General features: G+C 40.0%; 1 protein-coding gene across 12 annotated transcripts in view; it reads left to right on the top strand.

Moving 5' to 3' along the window:
• The window catches only part of CELF4 (CUGBP Elav-like family member 4), a 1334281-nt gene that overhangs the window by 214385 nt on the left and 1098116 nt on the right, over positions 1-21780 (top strand). For all 12 annotated transcript variants that reach the window (XM_086960321.1, XM_086960314.1, XM_086960320.1 and 9 more), the window contains exon 2: positions 7237-7319. In XM_086960321.1, the coding sequence (XP_086816447.1) occupies positions 7237-7319 (83 nt within the window). The remainder of the gene's footprint in view (positions 1-7236; positions 7320-21780) is intronic.

Below are 21780 nucleotides of genomic sequence, written 5' to 3'. Positions count from 1 at the left end.
AAGCAAACTCCTCAATAGATTTTTCAATTCATATACATTGTAACTATTGTTTTAAAGTGATCTTGGTCTTCTTACTATAGTATGCACTGCTAACTGGCTCACCCATATGGGTTATCAACTGTGATTTTGAGGAAGTTGATTTTAATCTGACACCTCAGTTTCAACTCACAAGAAATACTCCTTCACACAAACTGCTAATTTTTAGATGTGTAACTCTGTTCCCTCGTGTGAATGATTCAAAGGTCTTCCATTCTTCTCATAGGAATCAGTCTTCTCAAGTGTAATGTTAAAAGTATTTCAGAGCAAATCCTGACATTTGCTCGTTTATCTTTGATATGTCACTGTTAAACAATCAATACAATCAATGCAGGCTTGCAATAAGAGGTGGAAAGCATAAAGTAGTACATTTCTGAAAAGTAAATGTGTCTCTCACAAGAAGGGAAATATATTACTTAGATATTAGAGTAACTCAATAGACTTTTATGTTATGTTGTCAAAACAGTACATATTGATGATTAGGAACATTAAACTTCTTTAGTGAGTCTCATGTTCAATTCCAGATACTGGATTTATCAGCAAACGAAAGACTACAAAGTAATTTGTAGTTAGCAAGCTATAATTCCAGACTAACATTCTGCTATAAGAATAGATAATCCTTCATGGAGGCATTTATATCACTGTCCTCTGGTGGTCATGACTTGTTTGATAATGGTGGTTATTCGGAAACTTACATTTCTATTTACATTTCTGGAGATTTAAATAGCTCCTGTAATCTTAATGGTGAGGTTAACCCTTGCTATTTGGGACTGGTTCTATACAAGTAAATTTGAATTACAATTGATAACCACACATCTTCTTATGACATATACACTTGTGAATATGTGTGCATATTATTGTATATGTTTTAATACTGAAAAGAGTGTTGTTTATTTCTATTGAGTGTCACTGGTACCAGTAGCTAGTAAAAGTCAATGGAAATAAATGAGGGAATGACAGCACCTCTGGTTTAGTGCACTTTCTCTTTCTTTGCTTTTGGAGTTGAAGATAGGCATTAGAGAAAAGTGAAGTAAACAAGGATAGCCATTTGTGGCATTAAATCTCTATTTTAAGAGATAATTAATTATCAAAGGGTTGACAGTAGCTGTCTTTGAGCCTATCTATCCCTGAATGTCGACTTTTATGTTGTACCAAACTGGCACTCTCTGGGCAGCTGTATAGAGTTATAATACATAACCAGTAATTTTGTTGAAGGAATGTGTTTGTACTTTTTTAACTTTTTTTAGATACATGTAATGTATTGTAGTGAAAAGCCTAATTGCTTTAATATTTGGATTGAAAGTATGTCCTCATCCTTCAAGCATTTTATGCTCTACATATACAATAGTACCTTTAAATATTGTTTTTTTTAATTTGCTAGAGGCTAGGATAAGTACTGTCTGTGATAGGTCTCTGCTTTTGTTGAAAATAGGATATTTTGAGTTTAACAAAAATAATCAGGGAATTGCAGCTCCTCTGTAGTTATATCTCATCAAATGGGGAAACAGCTGTGTTTTACTCCAGTTTTGACACATGCAGCACCAATGCAGAGTGATCAGACATATCGGTGTAAGATTTCTGAATCTTGGAGATGAGAGCCATCAAGCGCTGTTATGTACTATGCTCTTTCCTCTGTTATTGTTCTGATCCAGATCTGACTTTCTTTTCTTTGAATCTGAGCATTTGTTGCAAAATTGCTACAGATAAATGATATTGAAGATCACCTGATTACTGGATTGCTCATATTACATGACGGTTTTTGTAATAACACCCAAGTAGGAAATCTTAGGGGGATATGTACAATGAAGTGGTAGAGCGTGTCATTAGCCTCTTGGCTTAACGACAAGCTCAGCCACTTCGGAAACGCATGGCTGCATCATATTTACAAGAATGGGGTGCAGCCCTGCATTTCCCCCTGCGATGGCGCTAAGTCAACTTAGCGCCAACGCAGGCACCCTTGCACAAGAGTGCAAGGGTGTCTGTGTGCAGCGGAGGGTTAGTTATGTATAGAAAGGTGTCCCTTCCTGCACATCAACAATTCTAAAATGCCATTTTGTAACTTTCATGTGTGCTGCCACATGAAGAGCTAGCAGCAAAGTACAAAGTTCACATGAAGCACACATGAAAGTTACAAAATGTCTTAACGCTGCCGTGTACAAAAGGAAAGGTCCCTTTCGCCAATGTAATGTCGCAAAAAGTGACGTTCCCGTGGTGATAGGGGCTTGTACATATGCCCTTTAATAGCCTTGAAAATGCATGAAACACATACCTAATTAGATCAAAATTCAAATCCATACCCCACTATAAGCAATTCTGACTTTGTAGTTGTTCAATGCCGCATAGTTATTCATAGTTATAAAGCAGGCAATTGTTTCTCATCAACTGCTAAATGGATATTAGTCTGAAAATCTACTACCAGAAAGGTCATATTTATACTAACTACGTGCCTAATTTCAGGAGATCTACCACTACCAAAACAGAAAACATATATCCAATAGCTTAAATACCAATTAAAAAAAATTAAATGTAATTAAAAATCGCCAAAGCTATTGAAAAGTTATTTTTACAGAATGCAGGCATGTCATAAATTATTATTATTCATTTCCAAAGATATAAAATTACACAAAGAAAGCATTGACTAGAAATGTACATTCTCAATGCACCGAGGTTTATCAAATGCTACTTGGATGCAATTGATTCATAATCCTGACTACAAATTATAGTTATTAAAGCATATGCATGTGGCCAAAATATTTCCAGCTAAATGATCTTAACTATTCTTCAAGCAAACCAACCGAAGGGTTATAGAGTAGGATTGATTGTGAACAGAATTTCACCTTTCATGATATTTGTGGCAGGCATCTTCTGGACATAGTGCTAACATATCTGAAACTGGCTTCTAATTGCAGGGATATTGGCTCTGGAAATGCTTTAGACAACCAAGCATTATCAAAGTAGAGAAAATGTAGAAATATATCAATTGTTCTTATTAACACAGAATGATATGCCTTTTGGCTTCTGCTTTTAGTACATATTGCTGAAATTAGCTGTATCAATATTAACTGCTAATTTGCATGAATAATTGATCATAAAAATATTGTAAATAACTTAATTATCTACAATACACACTAAAAAATCATTGTTGTAATGTTGAAAACTTCTCTAGGTTATTATTTCTACCATAGTATATGTTAGCAATATAGTAAAAGTAATACTAATATTTCTTCAAACTAATTCATAAGAAAAGTTTTTAAAAGTTACCACAAATCAATTAATAAACAGTAAAGACAAAAATAATGTTGTAAAAACCAACTAAAATTGTTATCTATTTTCCCAAAGCATAATATCTTTGTTTTATCCATATTTACAACTAAAAACTTTGCTTTCCAGTATTCTCTAAAAACATTTAATTTCCTTTGGAGCCGAGCTCCGTTTGATCAAGTATCACAAGATCATTTGCATATAGGAGGCAGTGATTTCTTGATAAATATTTGAGGCAAGGTGGTGTTTGTCCCAGTGTTAACAACATAAAAAACATAGGGGATACACTTAACATATTGCAAACACTTCAACAGTATTCTTCAGTAAAGATACCTAAGGAGCTTATTGTGGAGACATTACACTGAACTCGCACTAAAGCTGAAATAATTTAAAGTAGTGCTGTGATAGGTTAGCAGGGAAAATATGCAGCATAAGTACTATCTTATGTGCAAGGTTACTATAAGGCATAATTACACTTCATAAACTGACCTAGAAATAAACAATTTTACTATTAAAGAAACATAATATTTTAAAGCAATGAACTTTTTAGAAAATTAATATTACTGCTAATATTATGGAAATTTCTAATTGACTCAATCTAAATGGCATATCCGAAGGTAGAAAATAAGTGGATAGTACAGGCAGCAAAAATATTTTTTCATGTCCATATCTTCTCCATACCTTAATATATTTGTTGAAATGAAGCTAAACATTGAATGTTCGCCAAGAAACAAATAAAGACTGAATATTCTTCAAGCTAAAAGCCAGATATTGAGCAAAACTACCAACTTTTTACAGGCAGTTATCCCTTTTTCCTGCCTCAAACTGATGAACAATTCATCTCTATCTAAAACAGCAGGAAAATAATGAAATGTCTTAGACATAGAATAAATGTATATGGCAAATGTCCAAAATCTTCCTTTATTATCCAAAACCTGTAGTCTATTTCTTAAAATCACTTCTCATTAAGAAATATGTATTTTTGTTGATTTCTTTCTCAATACTGAATAAAGATTATGAACATTCAATTGCCCAATTCAAAAAATCATCAATGTGTAACCACTTAGTCACTGTCATATTGGGAATGCAGCACAAGATACCATCTCTACAGAGTGATAAATAATCTTTGTTTCAGACATTTGTAAATAGGAAAGTATCCCTGTGCTCCAAATTGTTTTTAGTTCAGAGCAAGATGTTGTTTAAAACCTGTTTCTAATTTACTGATCTATAATACATCAAGAAAAGAACTGACCATTGATAATCTCACCACTGTAGATTCTCAGAGGGAACTTTAAACATTTATATCTTCTTTGTACCAGCAATATAGACCAACTTAGAATATTGCAGAGGCACAAATTCATGCATAGATTGTTCTGTAAACGTGAACATTATATTGTGCAGAAAATAAGTGATATATGAAACAAAATAAGCATGTTTGAAGGTGCAGCTGGTGAACTGGCCCACCCAAGGCTACGCCCTATAAACAAGTACTACAGAGATGAATATATATAGCTGCCTACGCCTAGGTCATTACATACCTGTTATGAGAAGATTAATTCAGACAACTTTGATATGTGGACCATATGTATGGTTGTGTATGCCTTTTCTCACTTGTCCTGCATTAAACTATATAACCAGTTAATGGGTTTCAGATTCACTGCTATTACCTCACTGAAATCAAGTTTGGATTTTAAACCAAAGGCAACCCAACATTGCTTGAAATAACAACACATGTATGCTTATGTATTTTTTTCAAGGCCCCTTGCTTAACTTACACTGAAACGCCAGTTGTGGCTCAATGAATAATACACAACAAAAACACATAAGAAAGTGTCACCACAAACAGAATGGAACACGCCAGTTATGGGGCTAGGGGTTGTATGGCAAAATATCAGGAATAAAAATATTGTAGCCTAAATATTGATTGCCACCATATTGTGAAGGTAAGTTTACACGGGAAAGTAGTACAGTTTTCCTATTTTAACTCCACATTAGTAAATCTATTGCCTTTTTCTAATTAGATTCATTACATTTTGGAAGTCAATATTTTGTCTATAATTTGGGCAGATCGATATTCAAGGAAATATACCACACGAACAGCATAAATGTTATAGTCCTTGCAACAGTAAATCATTTTTTATCAAAAATCTACCATTTCATTTTAAATCCAATTATGTAAGTAATCCATGGCCCCACAATAACCTGTGACAGCCTGATCAGTAATTCAATCTGCTTTTCAGTTTGTTAAACTCAGCCTCCCTTTGATGGAGCTCTGGGGGAAGCTGCCGCTGCCACACTTACAATTGAATGCACCCCAGGTCCCAATGACTCTCCCACTCCTGAATTATAGGCCACATGTAAAATGCATTGCGGGAAATACATTGCGCCCTCCCGTCGGCCCAGCAATCACAATAGCAGAGGAGAAATTGCAGCCATTATGGGAGCTTTATACCATCTAGTTTATCACTCTAACAATGCACTATGATGCCTCTAATTAGGACTGCATCAACTAGTCAAGGTCTGCAACGGAGCAGCTTCACGCGCTCCACAGAGACCTACCAGTCCCTGATTTAGCGCCGGCATTACAAGAGAGCCGGATTTGATTTGTCAGCTGCAAGTTCCTCCTGCAGCAATTTCCAATCTTACCTTGACTCGCAGAAAGGGAGGAAACATGTTTCCTTTAGCAGAAGAAGCACATGTTGTAGATGCCGTGTTGCAGAGACTGCGACAAGATGGTTGTACTGCAGTTCATTTCACTAAACCTCCAGGTATTGTATGATTATGGTGTGCACCATGGAGCACTGGCTCTAGGGCCAAATTTTCAAGATAACCTCTGATGTAAATGATTTGCATTAGTATTAAATGTTAGCAATTAAGGTTTCTGGTTGGCAGAGTATACACCCGGTCCAAGCAGGTGGCGCTATCCTAGTCAGGGTAAGTCAGATGCACAAAAAATATATAACCTGGGCTCACCCTCTGGTAGTTTGGCACAGAGCAGTCAGGCTTAACTACCTTAATAAGTGTAAAACGAGTCAGCGCTTTATGCAGTTGTTGTCTTCCTTGTGCCATAAAGCTCTCTTTGAGCCAATCCAGACTTTCCAGCTCTATAACAATGTATACATTGTGGCTTAATTTCCCCATTGTAAGTCTACTCTTGACGATGAAGCATGCTTATTATTTTCAACTTGAAAACAAAGTTTAGCTAAAAGTCCGGTTCACTTTTAAATCTATTAAATTGTTTATTCTGTGGTGAATTTTTTTCATCTAAAATTTGCAAAAACACTTTATTTTGTGTTAGTTTTAATAACAGTGATACCATGATTTTGGAAGGCATATAAATAACAAAACAGAAAAGATCAAGAACTCATAGACTGAAGCATTAGGTCTGTATTATTATAGAAAAATTCTAAACCTAGAAGAGGGGAATGATGAAGGAGTGAAGAGTAGAAAAGAAAGAAAAATGGAAAAGATTAACTTAATAAAGTAAAGGATTTTCGTTTATTCTTCATCTTTTAACATATGCTTCCTACATTACATATGTATGTCCGAAAATAATTCACACAGCTTTTTTCCATGAGTTGGCCAGCCTTACTTTTGGAAACTCATAAGCAAGTCACTCCTACATTTGGAAGACGACACTGCAACACACAACAATTTCTTAATGATTCAGGCTTGGAAACGTAGGGATGTTTCACATCTACGACAGGAGCACAACACAACTCTTCACAAAAATACTATGAGAGTTGAACAGTAGGGTAGTACAATTAGGAAGAAAATTGCAAGTTCTTTAGAAGATAGTTGAAGTCAAGAAGTGAACCAGGGTCAGATGGAAATCAAGAAAGTTGCATTTCTCTGCACCAAAGAAGGTGTTGATTGTAGTCAATGACATGCATTTTAATCTTGCACATTTGTTAATGTTTTCCCTGTTTCCTTTGGCAGGCTGCGCCTTCCTCACGTACTGCGAACGAGAATCCGCACTCAAGGCCCAGAGCGCGCTGCACGAACAGAAGACGCTGCCAGGGGTGAGTTGGCCTGAGCCGGCTTTAATTGAGATGGTCAAGTTATTCATATGATGCAACACTTTTGCCACATTATCCACAGATGTGACTACTGTTGACCAATATTTTCAGACTTATTTTAATTGCTTGGAATTTCTGGCAGATTCTGCAATATGTTTTGCTGCAGAGAGAATGATCATTTTGTCAGCACCTGTTAGGTCTTTGGCACTAAAGGCATGTTTTGCGCTGGCCTGCCACTTCGCCAATCTTAACACGCATAAAATACAGTATTACAATGTTTTTTGTTGTGATAAACATCGTTTTGGGTTCCTTGTTTTCCAGGCAAGGACCATTTGAGGATGAATGGTTTGTTGGTTTGTGTATGTGATCAGTATTTGCTGCACCTTTGGTTCAATTTTTGATGTCCATATTTAGAGGGCTATCTGGTTATGTGCCCTTAGCAAATTTGCACTAGGGAACCTTTAATTGCTGATTCCAATTTCATACCTTCCCTTTATCTGCAACTCATTTGCTCCCTCCCCCATTGAAGGCATTAGATTGTAGGTATTGAGTACCATGGAAAGGGACATTGGGGGCCCCAGCGGGACTCCGCCTTGGGGCCAGGGGAGCACATGTGGTGCCCCCCAAACATCTATGCACAGTGTGCTAGGCGCCCCTTGGTGCCTGGCACATGGTGCATGGATGTTTAAAAACATCCCTTTTTCTATTGCTGCTTGTGCTGTGGCATTATTCGGGGCTGGAGCACAATCCGCAATTGAAAAGGGGATGTTTCTGACCGCCCATAAGGCGGTCACATCCTAATCTGGTGGATGGGACCAGTGGCTACTTTTTGACCAGTCCCACTCCTGATACCTTGGTGGTCGGACCCTAGGCCAACCACCATCGTAATGACCCCATAAGCTATGGTTCAGGCTTGAACTAATAAAACAACTGAACTGAAATTTCTCAGCCTTTTAAAGTATGCAAACCATGCCATAACTCATGCCACCCACCATTTTTCACTCTTGGTTCCCCATGCCATTTTGCAAATAAAGTTTTGTTTTTTGTTTTCTGAGTGGCAGGCAATGAAAGTTATGGCATGTGCTGTGTGCACCGCTTACCATAATTGGCAAGCTTCAGTAATTTTCCAGGTATTAGCCAGACCCTTAACTAATTTTTTTACTGTTTTTCTTCAGTACATTTTATGGGTTTTTATGGCACACAAATTCCGACCCCTCTACTGAAGAGCGTTCAGCAGTTCCTAGCAGGATTTGGCCATAGGACAGGCCTAGCACCTGCCACTGACAGCCAGCTCCTACTGAGGACAGAGCTTAGCCTTGAGCCAGAACTTGTAATTTATTTATTTATTTAGCTTTGCCGACTGTGGTATTGTACCGCAAACCCAGGGCCAGCTTCATGGCCAGTTACTGCCATCCTAGGACAGGCTTTTCTGATCCATGCCTCTCTTACCAGGGTTCTGCAATCCCGAATCCATCAACAATTCCAAGGCTGTGACTAATAATCCCTAAATTGTAAGTCAAGAGTTGGTGAAGCTTGCCATGGCTTTGTGACATTCTGGCATGAAGCTTGCCCTGTCAAGGTATTTCTGGTATCTTGACACCTACAATGGTGTGGGTGTCTGCTGTGTACCGCGAGCCCTGGGCACCATTTTATGTCTCAAGGTACTGCCCAAAAAAAAAAAAGGTACTGCAAATTTACAGACCCTGCCATTGATTTTATTTGTACATTTTAATAATTTAAACCATGGGGTGTCCCTTTGAGGGCCCTCCCACTTTGGCTTTGGGGTCAGGCTGTGCTCACATGACACCTTATATGGGCTTTGAACATTTTTTTCTGGGCACGGGCCCTGTGCCTTTTCTCCTGCAATGGTGACTGAAAGAGAATTTGTTCTCTTGCGGCTAACCAGCCGGGGCCCTCTAGCCACAGTTCCAACTTTGGCCCCAAAGATATGAAAGGGACAAATTATGAAAAACCACCAAATCAGAGTCCTCTATTTTATTTTATTTTGAATTTGCAGATATCTGGAGATCAGATCAGCCAATCAATCACAGAGTTCACTCTATAAAGCCAGCTCAGCAACTTATTAAAAAAATTATATCTCAAAAACTACAGGTTCCACATCATGATAGGGATTTCTGGCACAGCTTGAAGTGGAGTTGCTGTTTAATGCAACTGTACTGCGTAAAGTCAATTCAATTAACCAGATAATTCTCTGTGTTACTGCTCTATTTTTATACAGAACAGCTCAGAAACAGAAAGAGGCAGGCCTTGCTCACTGTTTCCGAGGTACACTATCTGAAAATAAAACACTAACTAAGAGAAATGTTGGATTAAATTAATTCACTTTCCACCCCGCAGGGCACATAAAAAAAGACACTTGGCTCTGCACTGAAACAGAAAAGTCCACCATGATAAGGCCCCAAAACGGATTTATCTAAAACTAATGTAAATCTAGTCCGCGGTTTTGGTCGTAGAAAAGAGCAAATTTCCTATGGGAGCAAAAGTGAAAAAAGACAACTCCGTACCCCCTTTAATTTTTTTCTCCTGTCCGACGTGCATGAAAATTGGCATGCATGACCTCAGCTGACTACGCCAAGTGATTGCCAAATGTAATGTAAATCCGTCCATAGGCAAATCAAAGAAATAAATTTCAATTGAAAGTGTGTCTGAACCATAACTACACAGTGGCAACAGTTATTGATTTCTCGTTTATATCTTTGTTTACTGTTTTTATTACATTGCATACATTATACATTTACATTGTCATTATATATTTTGGCTATATACTGCGATGTTAAACTTGTCTAAGATGTAAAGGAAAATATGGCACTATAAAACGGGTTTTGAAAATTGATTTTTGCAAACGTTGGTTCGGAGGAGGATAATGTAATATCACACCTACAGATGAGTGTTGATGACGTGTTATGGTGTCTGTGATACTATTAATGAGATTCGTTGTGTTGTCATCTGTGTCACTTTGTGTAAGGTTTTGGCAAATAACCATAACACATTTTCAATTGAACCTTTTCCTAGGAGTTTGTCTTTTTTTTTTTTTTTTTTTTTTTACAAAATAGATTGCTGTGATGCGAATCAGCAAAGATTTTCCAGAGGTGTTTTAATCATCCACTTGTTTACGGTCTATGATGCTGTGTGGCCAGATTAGGGCAGGACCTCTGAGAATGTCTGGCGCCTACTTTGCATATCCATAGTCTCAATGACCATGGCCTGTGGATTTAGAGACATGGTACCGCCTTGGTCCTGTGTCCATTGCTCATGACTGCTGGACGAACATGCAAGACCCATGGCTATCTCCAGGATATGGTCTTTGGACTTGCCCTTTATTTAATCTTCCTGCTATAAATTATGCCAAGGCAAGGCCTGTGGCTGTGCCCTTTGCCCAGAATCTTTGCAACCACTGTTTTTCTCATTTCTGTCTTTGGACCTCAAATGGGTTTAAAGACCTCAAAGAGTAATTACAGCACTCTGGAGCTTATATACAAGCCCCTTGCGCCGCCGGTGCACACTTTTAATATGGGAAAAAATGACGTCCCTGCGGCATTGGGGGTTTGTGAATATGCTCCTCTTTGTTTAACAGGGTGGCTGACTATCCATTAAAGCAGCTCCAGATATACTGACCTCATCTGAGCTTAAAGGACCTTATTTATTTTGATGCCTTTGTACCACATATTTTTATTTCAAAATGAGTCTTGCTGAACTTTGTATGGGTCGAAAGACCTCATGATGAGTGACAGAGCACACATGATCAGCTCCTTATGGGCCATCCCAAATGAATACCTCAATTGAACACTCAAACAGTATTTTACATTTAGACTTGGGACTACACCTCTGTTCTTTGTTGTGTGACGTTTCACCATGGTGGGGTTGAGTGGGCCAAAAGTTGAAGGCAATCCACAAAAAGTGTTTATTTATCTATTTAACGAATTTAAAGATAGCACTCCTGAAAATATACATGGTTTAACCTTTTTTGTAAAAAAAAAATTCTATGCAAAATGTAGATTGAGTACTAACTGCAGGTTAGCACCAACTATCTGATAAATATATATCTATAGGCATGTAATTATTCAGTGATAATAGCACACTCTTTCAGTAAAGCACTTGAACAACTTAACTGTGTCTCAGTTAAACCATATTTCTTAACCTTATTATAATCATTATCACAGGCAAAAAAACTCAAATGCAGTGGCCAGCACAGGTAAGAGCAGCGGCCCGGGGCGTGGGCGGACGGGGTGTCAGGGAAGACGACAGACGATGGAATTAGTAACATTAAATTAAAAAAATTATTAAACCACTTAATTTGCACTCACCGTATTGCTGAATCGGTGATGTGGCGAGAGCAAGGTAAGTGGGTTCATTAATTTTTTTATTTAGTGTTACTTATCTCGTCATCTGTCGACTTCCCTTACCAAAGCCCTGCCCCACTGTCCACTGCTCTTGCCTGTACAAGCCGCTACTGCTCAAATGCACAACACTTCGCAGTGAATTATTCGGCGGGGACTAGATGGTCGACCAAAGCGAATTGGGAACACTTACCCTGTTTAGCCATAGATTTAATCTTAGATTTAGCCACTCAAATGTTCTCTTTAGCAGGTCTAGACAACTTGACCTGCCCCTTGGAGACATTAAAGTAGTCGAGAAAACTGATATGTGCTTTATTGGCTATGGAGGTGCACATGTCGGTTCATGCTCTTTGCATGCTTACATTGGAAACATTTGAAAAGTGAATTGTGACCCCTGAGCCTTGGACCAACTCGTTTGACAGGGGTGTATCCCTGGTGTTATTTATCGCTTCCATGCACATACAGAAATACATGCACAGAATGTCTATTGGGCACATTATTTGCTTCGTCAACTCTCGCTGGCCGACGCCACTCATGACGTCAATCGGCGGCCATGTTTTATTGCTGACCCTGATGCACAGCAATCCCCTCTGAGGTACCATCGAGACAAGAGTTTGCTGTGATGGATGGAGAAGTGCACCATGGGAAGGTATTCCATATTTCAACTATTTTGCCCCTCAGCTCAGGTCAGCTGTTTGCTGTAACTCTGATGAGAGATTCGCAACCCGGCCTCTTTTGTTTGAACTCGCAATGATGTCACCCAGTCTTATTTAAGGAAACCAACACGTGGCGCTTGATAGATGACCGCCCGGGGATCCGGCTTCACAGCTCCTGCGTGAGGAGGCGGTATTATTTATGGCGCTTCGAACTGGGCCTGATAACACGCAGCCGCGCTATCAGGCGCACTTCATCACCCGGAGGCACCAAAAAACACATTTCTCAGGTCACCGGTTCAAGTCTTCCTTTGCAAAGGTTCCGGCAAGTCTCATAAAACAGGCTCTCTCACCTGCCATGATACAGCGGCCGAGGCCCGATGGACGAGAGACCCGGCCCGCGCAGGAGCAGGTGCGGCCATGCTCTCAGGCATCCATAAAATGGCGGAGTAATGCTAATGGCGCCTGGTGAAACATAACAAACTAGACAATCCAATGATTTACCGGAGATTACCGTGTCGAATTACGAAGCTTTAGGGAAAAAAAATGCTCTGCCATTGGAATGAGAATCAGAGGATGTGGCTTAACGGCCAGAGCGGCAGACTTTGAAGGTGGGGAGCCAGGTTCGAGCCTGGTGGGAGGCTCAAGCATCCTGTGATTCTGAGCAAATCACTTACGGCTACATGCATCAAAGTTAGCATTTGCGATTTCTTAATTGCAAAAATTAAGGAATCGCTATTAAGAAATCGCTAATTGCTATGCATCAAAAAATCACATTTTCCTTTGCGATTTCTAAAAATTCCTTAATTGCGATTCACAATTTGCGAATCGCAATTAAGGAATCCCTTTCCATCGATTCCTATGGGCCAAGAGGCCCATAGGAATGAATGGGAAGGCATTCACAAATTGCGATTAGCATTTTGCGAATCGCAATTTGTGAATGCATTTTCAAAGGTGCAGAGAGGGGTCCAAACACCCCTGAAATGTAACTTAAAGTGCAATTTTCACACACACATGTCCAAAGGACATGTGTGTGTGTAACATGAAACTTTCAAAAATGCATTTTTGTGCATTTTTGAAAGTTTTCGCAAATTAGCATGAAGGTCAACTTCATGCTAATTTACCCCTTCTTATTTGCGAATTTTCAAATTGAAAAATGTTCATGCATTGCATTTAAGAAATCTCAAATTGCGATTTCTTAAATGGAATCACAATTTTAGAAATCGCAACATGGTTGCGATTCCTAAAATTGCGAAAAGCATGATGCATCCCAAATTTGAGATTTGCATTCGCAAACGGCCGAAAATTGCGATTCGCACCGTTTGCGAATGCAATTCTCAATGATGCATGTGGGCGTTAATGTCCCTGTGACTGTCTGTCTGTAATGCAACTGGTGCTCAGATGAAGTGCTGTGATACCTTCGGGTCGAGTTCGCGCTATGTAAAACTGCAAAAATAAATAAAAAATAGGTCTCAAAAACCGGGGTGAAGTATGGGACAGGATTCCATGGGTGTGGGGTCAGAGTACAGCACCGCTTTCCTGGGAATAGTTCTAGAACACAGAGGTAATAAATGAGGCTGAAGTGGAGGTTGCAGAGCAAAACATCACTCCCCTTTGAATATCGAGGTACCGCATTGGATAGCAGAGGAGGGTGAGAAGTAAAGCATCGCTTTCCCAGCATTAGTTCTAGAACACAGAGGTAATGTATGGGACTGGAGGGGGAAGTTCGGAACTGAAGCACCACCGCCCTTGCAATTAGTTCTAGAGCACAAAGGGAAAACAGGAGACTAAAACTTGCCAGTTCTTGGAACAGTTCTAGAACATGGAGGTAAATTCCAGGGGCGGCCGCTAGCAAGGAAAAGAGGTGGGGCGTGCGGGGGCAAAAAAAAAAGATACAACTTACTTGCCACCTACCTGTGCTCTTCAGCTCCGGAATCCCGATGCGCACAGAATCGGCTGAACCAATCCAGATGCTGCTCTCATGCTAGTATTCCCCAGGATGAGCGAAGCATATGGATTGGGTGGAGGGGGCTGGTTTTCATGCCCCAGTAGGGACTGGGAGCCTAAGCTCATGAGCCCTGCTGATATCTCCAAGCAACAGCCTGGAAATATCCAAGTGCGCATGTCTGTTTGGCCCACATGTGCACTTGGTGCCCTGTGCTCACTGCTCCTACTGCTGCTGATGGCTCCGCCCTCAAGACTCAGCTGCGGCTTCGGCTCCCACAAGTAAATAAAATTATATTAAAGTAGTTTTATTAATTGCTTTATTATCATTTTATTTTGCATGCTTTCATCTGCTCGTTCCAGCCGTGGGGCAAAGCTCATTCGCCATAACAGAGGAGCCCCCCTTGGTAAATTTAAGACTGGAGAGAGCAAGGAAAGCATCACTACCCACAGGAGTAATACACGAGACTGAAAGGAGAGTCTCTGGAGTAAAACATTGTAATACCTCTAGAACTTAGAAGTAATATAAAGACAGACGTGGAAGACTCAAGAGTAATACATCAATGGCTGTGGAATAGTTCTGGAACACAGGGATAATATATGTGACTACAGGGGATGGCTCAGGAGTACATTATCACTGCCCCTGGAACAGTCCAGAACACAGAGGTAATATATGAGTCTGAAGGGGGGGAGACATTGAGTAAATTGTCACTGCCCTTAGAATAGTCTTGCAAAATTATGCAAAATTACACGAAATGCAAAACTAGCTTTTGCCGCTGCATTTTAGCACAACACGTTTCCTTGTTTCTACTTTGGATGCATTTAAAACTAAAAAATAAACAAAAGCAAAGTGAACAAAAATGGATCACGCTGTGGTTCCAACGTGTTAATGACACATGTTTATTGTGAATGGCTTATTCACAGTAAAGTTGTTCAACAAATAGAACGTAATTATAGGATGTGGCATAATAGCATATTTTCATGAATTTTGAGCAACAACAGTAATGTGAAAGTATCAAAATTATGCTAATTATGCCAGTGTAATACAATTTCACTCAGGCCGATATGAGAGATGGCCAGCTCAGGTCTAAGGGATACGTTGTCACAGAATGGTCGTAGAAGACAAGTCCAGACTATGAGACTGGAGGAGAGAAAGTCCAGACTTATTGATCACTGTATTCAGAGAGAGTGGCTGCAGAATAGGAGGTCGTATGAATTGGCAAAAAAATGCACCCATGAGTGTACAAACATCACTCGCCATTCTGTCATTTCAATTGTATAGGCATAATTTCAGGGGCTGCAGTTTAATTTGTGGAACCTGAATTCTAAAGATGGTTCATTTTGTGAGTTGCACCTGAATTTTTAAACTTGGGCATAGATGCATCAATCCAAAAACCGCTCGCAAAGGGGCAGATTCTCAGAATCTGCCCCTTTGCGACCGCTATTTTTGCATTTGGGATGCATCATCCCAAATGCAAAAATTGCAATTAAAGAAATCGCAAAATTGAGATTACTTGCATTTAAGGAATCTCAAATTGAGATTCCTTAAATGCAATGCATTAAAATTTTAAAAATTAGCGATTTCGCAGATAGGGGTCGCAAATTACCATGAAGTTGAACTTCATTGTAATTTGCAAAAACTTTGAAAAATGCACTAAAGTGCATTTTTCAAAGTTCCATTTTACACACAAACATGCCCTTAGGGCATGTGTGTGTGCAAGATGTACCCATATGCAGATTTCAGGGGTGCAACAGGGTGTCCTTTTGACACCCTGGCACCCTTAAAATTGCAATCTCAATTTGCTATTCTCTAATTGAGAATCGCAAATTGAGATTGTCTTCCCATTCTTTCCTATGGGCCTCAAGGCCCATAGGAAGGAATCGGGAGGTATTCCTTAAATGTGACTCGCAATTTGCGAGTTGCAATTAAGACATTTTAAGAAATCGCTATTTTTTAAGCGAGTTCTTCTTGCATAGCATTTTGCTATTCCTTATTAGGGAATCGTTATTTTTCGCTAATAAGGAATCGCAAAATGGATGCGTGTTGCATCTGGGGGTTGTTTCCATCAAAACTGTTTTTTTGAGTGGTTGGGTCTTACTCTAGACTTAGTTGCCCGTGATTCACAAAGCTTCATTCAGTGAATAAGCATGTCTTACTCCTGGAAATTCATGAACAAGTTACTCCTAAAAAACAACTACTAGCAGAAGATGCATGATCATTTGGAAACATTAAAATATAATCTAACTTTAAGCTAATTTTTAGCACGCTCTCTCAAAGAACGCACAAACTCAACATGCCATTGTGAAATTCTAGGGCCAGATTCCAAACCCAAGCTTGTGTTTATTTTCGTGCTGTTGAGCGCGCCGATGATGAAGTGCACAGGTCGTTTAATAATTTATAGAAATTCTTTGATGCTGTAGTAATTACATTAAAGGTCACATATCAAAGGTAATTTAAGTGAGCAGCTGTGATGGGTTCTCAGAAGCAATCAATACCGCTGTCCGTGGTGCTGATTTCACAAAGGGGAATGCCAGATTAGGGAAGGGTTATTACCAAGCAGGCAGGCACCAGGGAAATCAGGGGCGGGCTGCGCGGGCACCTTCCCCTTTCCACACCTATAATTAAGGCTGTTCACCATAATCTCTGCTAATTCTTCTGACTGGGACAAACATGTGCAGTGGCATTTTGTGGGCAGTGGTCTAGAAGTCAGAGACATCAATGGTGGTTAAACACTAACATGGTTGATTGCACCTGTAAGACATTGTGGGGTATGGGCCAAGTAACTGTACCTCTAAGTTAGGAGCTGTTGCACCTTGCTCCTAACTTGTGTTGTTACTAGAGGTGTGTGAAATTGCATAATACTTTTTTTACTAAGCATTTGATAAATGTTTAGGAAAATTACACACATGTTTGTGTACATTTAGTGAAATGCATTTTGGGATATTTTTAATGAAATTTGAGTGAGAGGGCATGCTGCTTGTTCAAATGATACATGGTCTTGGCACGGGCAAAGACATGTGCTCAGCTAAGATGAGTATAGGTGCTCCAGTGGCTTGTTATTCTTGTGCATACATTCATGCTTGCATTCACTGAATGTGAGCTGTATGATTTGCTCACATGTGAAATTGTGGAAATATGGAGAAAATTTACCTTTGAGTAAGTTTACTCACAATTGACATGGAGTTGTAAGTTTTTGGGTATTCATACACTTTTGCACAGGAAACATCCTTTACCTCACTGTCACAACAATGACCAGCCTTTTCAAAGCAGTCACTACCCTGACTGCGATGTTACCATGCACTACGTTAACCTGCCAGTTGTTACAACAACTTGATGTAGGGGGTGTCCTGTTGGACTGGTGTTGTATTTTTAAGTCCAACACATTCCCTATTGTTGCATAGACTGGAGTTGGAATGGTAATCTATACTATTCCAATTTCCAGCGCTCAATGAAGCAAGTCATTGTGATGACTTGCATGGTAAAGTAACGTAGTAACGTCGCAGTTGGGGAAGTGACTGTGTTATAAAGGCGTGCTGTGTAAATGCATGCAGGGTTCCATCACACAACCCTTTTGCACAGCTTGGTCCTACCATGTGTACAGTTGGTGATTTACTCTTATTAAGGGCAGGAGTAAATCCCCATTCAGGATGCGACTAGATAGGGTAAAATAATGTACCTGTGGAAAGAAACAGAAACCAACCTTAAGTGCAAATACACTTTAGCTAAATATTTACAGTTCCTAAAAGTACACCTGCTAACTTTACACACTAGACAATAAATTCACAGATGAGGAACTTCAAATGCTTAATGGAATTCTAGAACTGTTCAAAGGAACCTGGAAATGTCACAGTTTCCCAGGAGTATTATTGCAAATTAAAAATAGACAGAAATGTATTTCAGACATCAACACAAGCCTAAAGGATTCACTGGCAGAGATAGGTGTTTAGGAGGTGTCGAGTGCGCATACATTAGTTACATGAGTATTTGACAACGTGGTTTTCACCTGTGGTGCATCCAATGGTGGTGTAGAAACACCCTGCCCCACCTGACTCAATCCTAAGATCGAGAAGCAAAACAATTCTTATATGAAGCACACGCTTATGAAGAATAATAACAGTATGTTACAGTAAACAAAGTTGATAAAGGACACAAGATTTCTTTTCTTCGGTACGGAGTTTTATTCTCTCTCCAGGTGACCTTCTTTTAGCCGACACTTATTTCGTCGCATTGCGGGTGATTTGCATCTCCCGCAATACGATGAAACAAGTGTTGGCTAAAAGAAGCATTCATATCTTTTTTAAAACTTGCAGGACTAAAAGGTAGGAAAATGTGAGTCTACATTCTTTGCACTGGAGTGGCTGCACAATGTGTGCATAGTGTCCATTCCCTCGCCCCACCACTATTACCTGTGATGGCCACGCCTGCACTGGTGACAAAGTCACTCTTAGAATATTTTATGACAAGCCGATGCACACCCTCCTATCAATTCCGATGTTAGTTAACCATCAGTAAACATAGCACAAAAAACAAGAGTAGTCCTTGTAGTTATTGTTCTTTTGTTCTTTAATCCGAAATGCCCAGCCAACACGTGTTTCGCATTAGGGATGTACCCTCCGACTTCTTCAGGGCTGTCATGCTTACATCTTTTATGCCAACCTCCTCTCGGCCGGTTCTACTTTTGTCCCGGGTGGTCTTCTGTTGTAAAATGTTTCAACATTCATTAGCAATCCCTGTTCTACTGCTTTAAACAATTCCTTCGCTCTCTGTCAAAAGTTAAAATTGTGGTGTAGTCAATATAGCAACAATCCTCCTGTGTTGGACCCCCAATGTGGGTCCCTTAATGAGTGCGCTCTCCGAAGTACTCGTGTTAACAGGAGACGCAGAACACAAAGTACTTCAGACAGCGCACTCGCTAAGGTACCCGCTGACGTACGCAGTACGTAGCCAATATTTGCCTAGAGCTTTCACTTCTGAATCCATAAACAGAGTTCTAGAAAATGCTCAGTGCTAACAAGAGGTCATGTTCAAAATTCTGAGTGAGCTACTAGGTAAAATAGGACATTAACAAGCTGCGAGCACCATTGAGGACAATGATGTGACCCAGGGACAATAACAGCTGGTTTTTGCCTTCTGCTCCAACATTCTAATGTTTGTTTACCTTCAGCTTGGGCATTTAACACTGGACTGGGCCTTTAATGGCTTGTTCAGCCTGCTAAGGCGTGCTCTAAGGGTATATTAAAATACTACAAGTTCCATTGAAGACAGTCAAGGGACTCAGGGCCAATAATAGCTTGTATTGGCCTTCTGCTCCAAAATTCTGATGTTCACTTTTCTGTTTCTCCCTTTCTAATTCAGAACATTCTAACCTCTGTGGGTGTAATGTTATAATAGCAGTCTAATACTTCTGCTTTGGGTCAAAGATTCTCTCCATTGCCATACGCTTACTTATGGCTCAGAACAGACCTATACCTCGGGTACAGGGCCTTTAACAATTGGTATACCCTCGTTCGTGGGCTACATGATATACTATAATATCAGAAAGTTGTAAGTTACATTTTCACCATAGAGTGTCCGAGGGCCTTTTTTGATGGTATAGACCTTCTGTTCCAACATTCTAATGCTTATCTTTTCATTTCTCCTCTTTTAATTTAAATCACACTACCATCTGTGAGCAGAATGTTTTAATAGGATTATAGCCATTTGCCTCGGGATATACCAGTCATTAAATGCCCTCTGCCTCATTATATAACTCTGGTAGAGGGCCTCTAATAATCGATAAAGCCCGTGACAGTGGGCTGTAATGTAATATTAGATTTTTTTTTAAATACTCTTGCTTCCAAGGGGGTCTCAGCCAGGCCTCTCATTGTCAAGAATACCTTGGCACTCAGCTAGCCCTTTCCATGTTCTGACTTGCTAATTCTGCACTGCATCCGAAGCAGAGCCCCGAAAGAGAGCGGCAAACACAGCAGAGAGCAGGGGGATTAGAAAGCCATCCGCAGATTGTAAACACATACAAAGAAAAGCGATAGAACCGAGTGTCGGTTTCAAATGTCAATATATTTAATAATGCATTTCAGCTAAGCTGGTGGCTATAGAATAATTTTAGCTTCAGAAGTGTTTTGGGATCTGAGAGCCCTCTGTGTACGAAAGGTTTACTGCAAAATAGCATTATGTATATTTTGATTTAGGGGGATATTGAGTTGTTAACAATACCGTCACCACGACTGGCAGAGATTTTACAGAGCGGGAGCAGGAGAAGGGAAAACTTTAGCCTCAAACCAGAAGATTAAAACTTTTAATGATGATCTGACTCCTATTCAGAGGCTTTCTGGAAAAAGAGCGAGAGCACAGAGTCTGGAAGAGACAGTTAAGGTGACATTTAGAGCTTGAAAGAAGGATTGATAAAAAGACTTGTTGATTATGCTGTGATTATAGTATAATAAAACATGTACCTGTGGAGTACAGGATCTCTCATTGGGGCCCCTTGGTGATGAAAAACAGGTGGTTATTGTTACCAGTAGCGGCTCCTCGAGAGAGAGTGCGGCGGGACCGTGGGCGGGGCAGGGGAGGGCAGGGTATTGGGTAGTAAACTCCGGCATACGGCCGAACGGAGGTAAGTAAATCAATAAATAAATTAAACGAATTACATTGCGCTCGATGCATTGGAAAACCACAAACGGCGATGCAGCGTATGCAATGTAATTAATTTTATTTATATATTTATTTACTTACCTTCGTTCGGCCGCATTCTGGAGTTTACTACCTCCGACCTCCCCTGCCTCACCCCACCCCACAGCCCTGCAGCACTCCCTCGAGGAGCCGCTACTGATTGCTACCCAACTCAAAGTCACCCATTTTATTGTTCTCGGAAGCATGAAAAGCTGCGCGCCCACTGGGATTTGAACCTGTGACCGCACAGTAAAACAGAATTTTGTGAAGTGCGGTTGATGATGATCCTGTGGTATCTTACTCGAGTGCTGGTTTGTCTGGGTGGGTCCGATGCTTGTAGGCCACTGAATGGAGTCCAGAGGCAAAGCATCATTTCCAAAGATTACTGCTTCGGTCTTGTCCATGTTGAGCTGGAGGCAGCTGGACTTCATCCAGGTGGCCACTTGGATCATACACAATTTGCAGCAATTTCTGGTCTTGGGTGTTTTGCCTGAGAGGGACAGTATCAGTTGTGAGTCATCGGAGTGAGTATGTGAGGTGACTCGTTCGGTCTCAGAAGAAACAACGGGTAATGCCAGGGGACTGGGCCCAAAGCAGGGTGGATACCTTTTTCCATCAGTCCACACTACTGTAGGCTGGGATAAAATGCCAGATGTTTAAAACCACCTTAAACTTGACAAAAGCGCCTAGAAATCAGAACAAATAAAGGCAGAGTTTCCATAAGGCTTGGTAACCAAATAAAAAGACCTGTCCCTGACTCACAATTATAAATCCTAAATGCCTTTATGAATCAGCCACAAAATGTTCAGCTCCTTATTAGTAAAAGTGCAAAAAGGGCA

Source organism: Lissotriton vulgaris, chromosome 3_1 (genome assembly GCF_964263255.1).
Source record: "Lissotriton vulgaris chromosome 3_1, aLisVul1.2, whole genome shotgun sequence".
In the NCBI taxonomy this organism is placed as follows: domain Eukaryota; kingdom Metazoa; phylum Chordata; class Amphibia; order Caudata; family Salamandridae; genus Lissotriton; species Lissotriton vulgaris.
This window is presented reverse-complemented; position numbering and strand designations above follow the sequence as displayed.